Genomic DNA, 10,719 nt, shown 5'->3' with positions numbered 1-10,719 from the left:
TGCGGAATTTAGTCACCAAACAGTGGGAAGGCCCCTATGACCTTATCGCTTCGGGGCATGGGTATGCTTGTGTATCCACAGATACTGGGGTACGCTGGGTACCTTCCAAATGTGTTCGCCCTGATCTGCGACCGCAGAGACAGAATCCAGCTGATGAGCAAGATGGAAACCGTGACCAACCTGAAAGGCATCAAGCGGGGGAATCATTGAGTGATGATTCGGATGCAGACGTTGAGAGTGATCACTCCGATGATTCCTCTGCAAGTGGACACTGAACGTTGTTCATATTTTCCTTTTCACATTGTTAATTTCTTTTCCTTTTTCTTTTTTAAACGGAAAAGGGTGAGATGTCACCCTGTTTTTTTAAGATTTTCTAAGCCTTCTGATGTTGACATTCTTGTAGTGAACTTTCTCACACACTTTCTGTAAATAACTTATTGTTTTTCATTCCTTTATGGAGGAGGAGAGAGTTGATGGACTGTTGGTTTGACCTGTGTCATTGCAGAGGTGTCACTGTCACCTTCCAATCCACTGTCACTTTTGTAAAACTATAAATATTGGAGTCAGAGAATAAAACTTGCCTTTTTTCCTTCACCTTGAGAGCGGTGGTGTGCTTGTGTTCTTTCATGTCCATCAGCGACACCCCCCATGATCTCAATTTTGACCTTTCTTACCAAAAGCTGAATCATCTGCAAGGTTGATGTGGAGATTGCCCTGGTCACTGTCCAGCAGCTCACAGGTGAGGATTACCAGGCGCGCTTCTGGTTTCCCTCCTTTCCTGGTTGAGCCTGAAGCAAGTCGTCTTGGCAGAGGTCAAGATGCTCTTTCTGGATTTTTCCTTGAGAGTGCCTGTTCTCTTGACGGGCTGAGTTTCAGAAGCTGATGGCTGGTGGCATGGCTGCTTTCCAAGAGCCCTTCTGAATGCTCTCTTGGAGCCCAGCCAGGGAATGCCAATTTGTCGGGATCTCTAGCTGGTCAGAGTGACCCCAAGAAAAGTTAGAAAGTCTCTTTTCTCAGCCTGGCGCTTGAAGAAGGAGTCAGGGCTCTTCATTTCTCGGTCTCAAGGTTGTTTATTGTATCTTATCTATAAAATTCTTTCTCCTGTCCTGCCGAAGTCCGCTCAGCAAGACAGTCCAGACATTCTGCCTGCCCCGGGGCGGTGTTATGTCTTTTTACTAAAAACTACGTATACAATGTTTACAATTACTTTCCAATGCCTATCACCTACGTTAGACAGTGAGCTTCTACTCTAAACCAATCCAAAAGTGCCAACATCACAGCAGAAGATGGAGGCCAAGAAGAAGAAGAAGAAAGGCTGGACAGACCCACATCCCTCCATCTTGCCCCCCTGAATCCCCATTCTAAAAACCCCAAAATCTACTTTCTCGCTTTGTGATAAATTCACTATCATTCTACTTAATTTGTCATGGCTTGCAGATCTTCCTCTAAGGTTGGTAACTTGCTCCATGGGTCATAATTAAAACCACAGGCATTTTGGGCTCTGTGCCAGGGTCTCTGAGACCCCTGGCAGGGGTCTTGGCTGTTCAGGACAGCCAGAGGGATGTTCTGGGTGCTGACAAGGTTGGTGTCGGAACCCTGGATGCTGAGAATTTTAGACTTTCTGTGCTGACAGGCACTGACCCCCAGGAGAGTACTGCATTTGACCTGAGGCCATGGAACCGGCTTCCACAATTAATTGATAGAACTGGGATTATGGGTGTGTCGTTTGAATAGAAGTGTGTAATATCACAGGGTGGAAAACTTAGAGTTTGGTGTTTTAGAATATAGTAATAAACATGAAGCAAGATGGAGGTTTTAGGGTGGAAACTGGTTCTTCTTCTTTACCTTCTTCTTCCTTCTTCTTCAAGAGTTTAGGTGATTTTGTGTAATTGGACAGAAAAGTCCACAGTGCGGACTTCGAGGGGTTAGTTATTGTGTTAAAAGGAAAATTAATTTAGGTATCATTTCTTAATTGGATAGTTTAGCCTTAAAAGACCTTGTAACAAGAGATAGCCATTTTGTGCCTTGCTAATGAAAGACTGCAGAACTCACTGCTGTGAGACTGTCACAATAATAAGAAATAATAAACACCTGAATCTGAACTATCGTCTCAAGTGCCTTCAATCCCAGCCTCGACAGAAGTAGAAAAAGGAAGCCGAAAACCGGCAGGTTGGGAGAAAGTTTCCCTGGGTGTTACTTCCTCACAATGGGTACCATTATTGACGAAACCCCCAAAACATACACTTAGTCTGTGTTAGCCATGTAGCCATGTGCCTGCTTTCCAGAGTGTGTTGGTTTTGCACAGCCTGGTTTTTGATAGTGGGAGAGGGCCACAGAGGTGGCTTCTGTAAGGAGCTGCTGGAAGCTTCCACCATGTCCGGCAGAGCCAATTCCTGATGGCTCTGAAGATGGACATGCTGCCGGCCAAGTCTGGGCCAATTAGAGATGGTGGTAATGCTTATGTAATAACGTATTTGGGAAGAAAATCAAAACAAAGTACAGATGCAGTTTAAATTCCATCTAGAGAAGAGAAGGATGTGAGGACATGTGAGGGAAAACAACATGGCAACTGCAAGAGCAGTGGAGGAGGGGGATGAGGTGCTCCAGGTGCCAAAACAAAGGCTGTGGTAAAGCTCATGGTGAAGCAGGTTGTCCCCCTGTAGCCCATGGGGATCCCCTGGGGGATGCAAAGATCCACCCATAGCCCGTGGGGGAAGTGCCCACACTGGAGTGAGTGGATGCCTGGAGGAGACTGTGATCTAGTGGGAGACAGTGGAGAGAGGGGGGGCCCCTGCTTCCAGGCTAGACCAGCCTGTCCTTGGAGGACTGCACTCCATGGAAGAGTGACCCCCGCCACAGCAGTTTGGGAGGACTCTTTGCCCATGGGAGGGACTCACATTGCCACAGTTTTGGGAGAACTGCTGCTCGTGAGATAGGACACATGCTGGAGAAGTTCACGGAGAACTGTCTCCCATGGGAGGAACCCCACAGTCTCACGAGGAAGGACTCCTCTCCCTGCAAAGTGGAAGAAAATCTTGGGTGATGAACTGACCAAAACCCCCATGCCCTGTCTCCCTGCACTATCAGTGGGAAGGAGGGGTGGGTTGGGGGAAGAAAAGGTGTTTAAGGGCTTATTTTACTTCTCATTATCCTACTCTGATTTTGTTAGTAATAAACTCACTTTGAACCTCTAAGTTGAGCTGGTTCTGCCCTTGGAGTGTTTTCTCCCAGTCCTTAACTCCCAAGGCCTTTATTTAATTTTTTTCTCTCCTCTGCCCAGCTGTGGCAGGGGAGGGTGAGGGAGCAACTTTAGTGGGTGTCTGGTATTTGGCCAGTGTATCAAACCACAACACAGGAAGTTAAAAATCCATTACTTCCTTATTGACCCATTGTGCAAACTGGATAATAGCTACAGTAGCCTTAGTCATAGGACCCATGTATTGATAAGGAGCAGCAAATGGGAAAAATATAGCCACAACCATGTGCCACCCAAAACAGGGTAAGCTAGATCACATAGTGACACCTAATGAGGTTTCTATATTCAGCACACAAAAAATTAGGTTATCTGGGAACTGTTATTCCTTTTTCACCCTTTCCTCTCTATGCCCTCAGGCCCCACCATTGGGCACCAAAATCTGTCTTGGTTTGAAAGACAGGTGTTTGCCAAGGAAGGTGAGAACCTCCCTTGATATGGAAAAATATGACTCCTACCCTCCGAATTATTATAACATTTAGAAATTAAGGGGCTTTCAGGCAAAGATATGGGAAAAGGAATAACAGCTCTTTACTAGTATGTGTATGTATAACAAGGCAAACAAACAAAACCAGAAAAACCCAAAATACAGTCTCTTAGCACTGTTTAAACAATTTCCCCTTTGGTGTAGTTATGGTCACAGCCGGCAGGGGCGCTGGTGGGCTCCGGGCCGGGCAGGGCAGGTGCAATGATTCCCCGCGGCTGCAGGGGGCATGTGACACCACCTCTGAGACCACACGATTAATTGCCGGGCTACTGTGCAGAGGCAACCCATATGGGGACACCCCACATGTTGGCTCTGGACCTCCCCAAATGGCCAAAAAACAAAAAAAAAGAATTAAGCAGACTTGCAGCACAGGAAAACTGCAGCAGAGCGGGATCTCGGAGTACAACATACCTAAGTGGCCATGGCAATGCCTCGCAGGCAGACGGTCCGGCAAGAGCCGGTCCTGATGTTTCGGCACCACATGCGCTGGTCCTGAGCTCCGAGCAGTCAGGTAGCAGGGAAAATGGCATACAACACTTTCCTCCCCGAACCGGGAAACTGGACTCCCCAAAAACCCAGCCAAACCTCTGGGGTAGCCCCCTCACCTTTTTTTCTCCTGTTGTCACCTGCAACCTGCCCCCAGCCAGGGCCATTTCAATGGAATGGTGTGACACCCAGCTACATATTTTGTTTCCTAATTGCCCCCATTTGACTCTCAAGAAATGCATTGACCTTCTTCCAGATAAGCAGGTGTGTTGTGGTGTGCTGTAATGTCCCATTTTGGCCTTCCAGGTCACTTCCCCAGGTGTGCCTATACCTCTCTCCCTTCCCCCTTGCCCCCATGCTGAGTGAGTCCTGTCAATCAGGCTTAACATTCCAGCAAGGCATCGTGTGGTTGGTCAAGTTCAAAGGATGTCCCTATGCCCAGAGGTCATTGGCCTATCTGGGTGTCATCTTCCCCTGAGACCCTGCCCCTCTGCCCCTCTCACCTGGTTGGTGGCTCACCTGTACCTCCCCTCCCCCTGTCCCTGAGCTTAAAAGGTGAATCAGACCATGCAGCCGGGTTCTGTTGGAGCAGTTGCTCACGTTCAGACCTCTGTAACCATGGAATAAACCTCTGGACATTAAACCCTCCAGCAGAATCATCTCCTTTTCTCTTCACCATCGCCTGAAGCTATTCTTCCTGAGGTAAACGGGGTTCCTAACAAGCCTGGACTTGTTCAGTGCCCAGCTGCAATCTCCAGCAAGCCAAGGTATCTCTGGGGTGATACACCACAGTTGCTGCCTTTGGCCCAGCAGCGAGGGTCAGACTGGCCCAGGCACTATCTAACTGGTAATATTGGGAGCAGTATTCCAATACAGGTGGGAGAAAATTCACTGAAAAACCTAATGCCCAAAAGATAGGCTGTAAATATATCCTCATAGATGACGTCTATAAAGCAGGTATTTGTTTATTACAGCGCTGGTGGTGAGGGGTGTTATAAATGACAATATAGTAGAGGCTTTTGAATTTATGTATTAGCTTTTGCATGTTATTATTAATCACAAAAATGTTGATATGGTACAATTTATATTTCCTTGTAACTACTTTTTAGTATAGTATAATCTGTGAGTTTATGTATGCACCGTATAGCTTATATAAATAGTAAATAGTAAAATGATAAATATATCCTAGATTGTAGCATAATATTAAAATAGAAACTATGTGATGTTAAAATGCTTTTATGTAACTAACTTAGAGACTGGTGTAAGATAATTAAGTAGTTCCTCACATTTGTAGACTATCTGAGTGATAATATAATGGTGACAAAAACCAGAACCAAATTTAATGACTTCTTGTTAGCAGGGAGTGTAAAAACAACAGGATGAAACCATGAGAAGAAATAAAATATATTGATTTAATCTGAAAGATGGCATGTAGACAAGTCAAAGGTTAAAACCAAGCAAAAATTCATGGAACACCTAAGCTCACAAGAATGTTAGAATATGTTTAAACTTTTCTGAATATGCATGTACACTCTGTAATGTAACAATATATAGAGGACATTGTTTTAAGCTAACAGTGTGCTTTTGGCGGATAGCCAAGCACCCCAGCGCTGAATTTTATCCCTTTTATCGCTTATTAAACTTTTATAAAAAATTTCTAAAGAGTGAAATGTGGAGAGTTTTGTGCAGACGTGGCTTGAGGAAAAAGGCCATGATCATATACAGCTGGTTAAGCAGTAAAAAAGCAGCTGTAAGCAGTAAGTTCCCAGCCTTTTCCTTACGAGAAAACAACAACACTGCGTCCTTGAGCAAATAACAAGAAAACAACAACACGGTGCCCTTGAATGGATAACTGTAGTCAACAGCAGGATGTAAAAACAAGTATTAGCCTCAACAAGAAAACCAAAAGTATTTTGAGAATGTAGCCACAAAGGAGGAGTTGACATTTAATCTGTAACCAATGATGAGCTTAGCTTTTGCAATATGTATGAGCTTAATTAACACTGCTATAAAAGTAGGCAGAAAAACAAATCACATAGGCCTCAATCCTATTTTGGTTCTTCCTGGGAACTAATGCACAACTCGGCCAGGTTTTGGGATATCCCCCGCTGGCTGTGGCAGGTCTGAATAGCGCAATCCTGTTCAGCACAGCCTGCCTGGGCTCCCAGGCAGCTCCCAGCCTCAGGCTACCTTAGCAAGCTTCGCTCTTAAGTGAGACTAGCTCTTTAGTGATTATCAGCTCATTTGTGATTTCAGCTCTTTAGCTTGCTAAGTGCCTTTGGCAGATGAAGGGAGAGAGAGGAGAAGGCTGTGTGAGGTTCCACATAGATGTCTTTATTGGAGTCTTCTGCAAAGGTTCTCAGGGACAGCTCTTCTACTGAGCTGGAGAAAAGTAGCTCTCCATATAGGGTACAGGAGTTTTAGAAATTGTCCAGTAGTAGGGGTCGAGGGGAAAGTGACCCATAGTCTTACAGAGAGATAAGCAAGGGTCCGAAGGCAGAAGAGGGGCTTCTTAGGTCCAGTCATCATGACTGGGCATTTCGTATCTTAGGCTGCTGAACACCATGGAGGCATTGCAGGCCCTGTGCCTGATACAAGGAACTGTTATAAATGATCAAATCGATAGCCAAATTATTAAAAATTTAACAACGATTTATTAGGTCAATTACAAAAAAAATAGAATTTCGAGCAACCACCACAATCAAGACAGTGTCAGTCCTGGGTACGGGCACTGGGTGAGACCAGAGGTTCGTCCAACAGAGTGACGGTGTCCCCTCTAAGGTTCACACCAAGTGTTTCCAGCGTCCAGCTTATATACAGTTTATTCTGCCTGAGGCAAAGATGACCACATCTTTCTCTTCACTTCTTCGAATGTAAATCCACTTCCATACATATGTTGAAATAGACAAAGATGGGTCCCAGTTTGCAGACAGAAGTCTAGGTACACAGGGGAAGTTTGCTTTCACATGTAATAAATTGGTATCGGTCCCTGAGTACCCAGATGCAATCAGGAAAGGTCTGAATCTTGTGAGATTCCTGGGACACAGCAATTAATCATGGGCCAGGGAGGCTCCTGATGTTATCTCCCAGGTGCAGGAGACCAGGAAATCATCACTGGTGGTCCAGGAAGGCTTCATTCAGATGATAAACAGGTCTGATGCTATCTTGACATTGCCAGGAATTAGTTATAATCTGAATAGAGCTTTATTCCTGGCTGGGAGATTAAAACATTATTTCTACTATATTTTATACCTACATGTATCTGTTTATACAGCATGAATTAACTACATTACATATAACAGAACCAAGGTTGAGACCAGCTCTTCGAGATATATTTTCATAAACAAAGTTTATTTCCCATCTGAGTGGGGAGGATTTAGGAGAGACTTGAACTGGAGGGAAATTGCCTAATCACTTATGTCTCTAATTGGTGATTTTTGTCAATTATGCTAATTTGCTAAAGTTATAAAACTGTATTCACCCTGTGTGGGGGTGGGCATTTTGTGGACATTTTCCATATCTGGCCCTGGAGGCCTCCAATAAAGACCAACCTTTATATGACCTCCTATACTAATATTATCTCAAAAGTGTGTTGTTTCATTTCTAGGTTCTTTAAAGCATTGATATGCATAAGTAAAACAAAAAAATTATTGCTAGTGTAATTGAAAACTTGAGAGTCTAATCATTATTAGTCTGGATCTAATTGTTACATGAAAAGAAAAAATCATGTATTTCAAATTGAAATATACACACCCCCACACACCTCCACCCCCACCCTTCTTAGTTTCTGTTCCTTTCCCTGGTGTTATGCTTGCTCTTTTACTGCTCTCCATGGCCAGGAGGAATATGATGTTCATGTTGATGGCTTCTTTGGTTGTTTTCTTCCTCACTCTAGGATTCAATTTGGGTCATGTTTATGTTTGCTAATACCCTTTTACCCTTTCTCTTTGTTGGTGAATGAAACATGCAAGTAACCTTCATCCATAGCAGCTGACCACACCCCTGTCTTTACTGCATATTGTTACCTATTAACCAAATTACAAATGCTTGAAGTGTAAGTTATTAGCCACACAACTCCTTTTATTGTTTTACTGTATTACCTGTGATAGTTATAGAGGGCCTAAAAAATAGGAAAAGAACAATTAAAAATAGTTTCTGAAAGTTTTCCTGTCCCCAAATCCAAAACAAAGAACACTTCATAAACTTTTTATGAATAACACACCCCCAAATCAAGACAAAATAACTAAGAAAGAATTAAGACAGTCACCTGTTTGGTAGTTATGCTTGCTTTCCCTTTAAGGCCTTAAATGCTTACACCCAGAAATCTCACTTTGTCAGTGCTGATATAAAATTCTGTCACAGCACAAATTAAACAAAAACAGTTTGCAAAAGAAAAAAAAAGCTGTAAATCAAGTAGCTTGCTAATCAAAGGAAGATGTATTACTGTTTGAACATTTGAGTGAGATCAGTTTTTGGTTTGCAACAGAAACAAAGAAATACAAAAGCAGAAAACTTGAGTATAGAGTATACTAAATTTGCAAATAGGTTTTTCAACGAGGAACACTTTTAAAGCTTGAGATAAAATTGATGTCTTGCTCCTTCCACCTTTTCATTTCAAGGCACACTCATACATAGGCACAATTCCACTTTGCACTTGGTCATTTTACACTGAAGTTTAATATTCAGTAGCTATTGATGAATGAGATAATGCTCATGTTAAAGCTGAGTGGTAATATGGTTGACATAATAGTTTGTGTAGGCTCAGTTTAAAACTTGAGGTTCAGAAAGAAAGTCATCCTAATCAAAAATTGGCAGCTTCTGTTTAAACTTCAAAGATAATTTAGAGCCCCAAGACATTTGGAAGCTCAGTTTTTAACCCTCTGTAGTGTCTCAAACAAAAGAATTAGCTTTCATTGGCTCCTTCTTTATTTTCAAATTATACAATGTGCAGCATAAAATTTGATTATTGTGAGTATTGGGAAATATTGGAAATTATAGAATAAGCTACTAGACCAATATACAGATATTTTTTTACTTTGCATTTGTCTAGATATTCCACTATGGGTAAATTTATCCACCAATACATAAATACTTTAACTTGTTTAGAAGTATATTGAATTGCATCAAGAGTTAGATATATTGCTATTTACCCCATAAATACTCAAGGTTGTTCATAAGACTAATTACCTTCCACACTAAGCAGCCACTAACAATATCATCCATCTCCCTACTGAAATGTAATGGCTGCTTTGAATTCTCTCCAAGTTTCATGGTACTCCATATTATTCACAAAAAGTTCCATAAATTAACCTATTTCCAGAGACAAAGTGATCTAAAATGTACAAATACCCAAGTGAATAGAGGTGTTTCAAAGGAAGGTAACATTTCTCATAATAGCTTTAGCAAGAATTCGTATGTTGCATTGATTATGCCCCAGGACAGGACAGAACGATGGTAATTCAGATGGACTCCTCTGAAAAGATGCATCAATTTTTTATCACGTTCTAGCCATATTGTCACAAAAACTTTTGAGAAAGACTGAAATTCGCCACCAATTTGAGATTGCATGCGAGTTTTTACAACATTCATTGGGAAAAATAAGGATCCCAGTAAGGCACCCAACAGCCCACCACAGATAAAGTCATTGACCAAGTGAGTGCTATAAGAAGTTGCTTCAGGCAGACAATGTTTGATAGGTCCTCGTAGGCCAAAGAAGAGGATATTACTGCTTCCATTCCGGAGCAGAATAGGCACCAAACCCCGATAATATTCTCTAATCCCATAGACTTTTAGTACCTTAAAAGCCTGGTAAGTGTTTGTAAATTTGTCATGATGTTTGTAGTCTTGAAGCAAAGTCTGGACTCGTTCAAAAGGTGTAAGAAGGGCTTCTGTGGTCCCTGCAAGCACTGCTGCCATGCTGCAAGTTAGAAGTTCAGGTGCACTTGTGTGACTATGGAGCAATGAGGAGAAATCTTCATACAAGCCAAACATTAGAGCCAGGGTAGTTGTTTTTTGCATTAATGGAGGAAGGATTCCACGATAGAGATTTCGAATTCCATCTTTCTGCAGCTGATGTACTGCATCCTTTGTTTTCAAGCCATACAACTGTTGTCGAAAGAGGACCTTCTGAATGGGAAAGGTGACTACTATATTGGTGAAGGCTGCACAATAGCCACAAAGATAATGTTTACCAGCGTTACCCTTTATGTGATGGCTCATATCTTGCTTTGAATTTGTTGGGACACAATCTTGTGAATCCATCTTTTTTTCCCCCTCAATATATATCTTAGATTTCTTTTCCTATGTCAAAAAAAGAAAAAAAGTATGTGAACATAATGGCATGTGACAGTTTTTTTAGTTTACACACACACATCATGTGCACACTGTTCAAGATCACACTGTGCAGCATTTTACGTCCTGAAGAAAATTCATCAAATTCAGTGGAACAGTGTGACCAACTGTCATCAACTGATAGATGATGCAAAATGCACAA

The 10,719-nt window shown here is 42.4% G+C and overlaps 1 protein-coding gene across 1 annotated transcript; it reads right to left on the bottom strand.

Moving 5' to 3' along the window:
• Positions 1-9,614: 9,614 nt before the first annotated feature.
• LOC134431424 (mitochondrial nicotinamide adenine dinucleotide transporter SLC25A51-like) lies at positions 9,615-10,487 on the bottom strand. The gene has a single exon (XM_063179436.1). The coding sequence runs from the start codon at positions 10,485-10,487 to the stop codon at positions 9,615-9,617; it is 873 nt and encodes a 290-aa protein (XP_063035506.1).
• Positions 10,488-10,719: the final 232 nt, after the last annotated feature.

The sequence above is a fragment of the Melospiza melodia genome, chromosome W (assembly GCF_035770615.1).
Source record: "Melospiza melodia melodia isolate bMelMel2 chromosome W, bMelMel2.pri, whole genome shotgun sequence".
NCBI lineage: Eukaryota > Metazoa > Chordata > Aves > Passeriformes > Passerellidae > Melospiza > Melospiza melodia.
Note: the sequence above shows the minus strand (reverse complement) of the source record. Positions and strands in the feature narration are given on the sequence as shown.

Excerpts from the sequence above, each read along its gene's own strand:
- LOC134431424 (XM_063179436.1), bottom strand. The coding sequence starts at position 10,487 with ATGGATTCACAAGATTGTGTCCCAACAAATTCAAAGCAAGATATGAGC.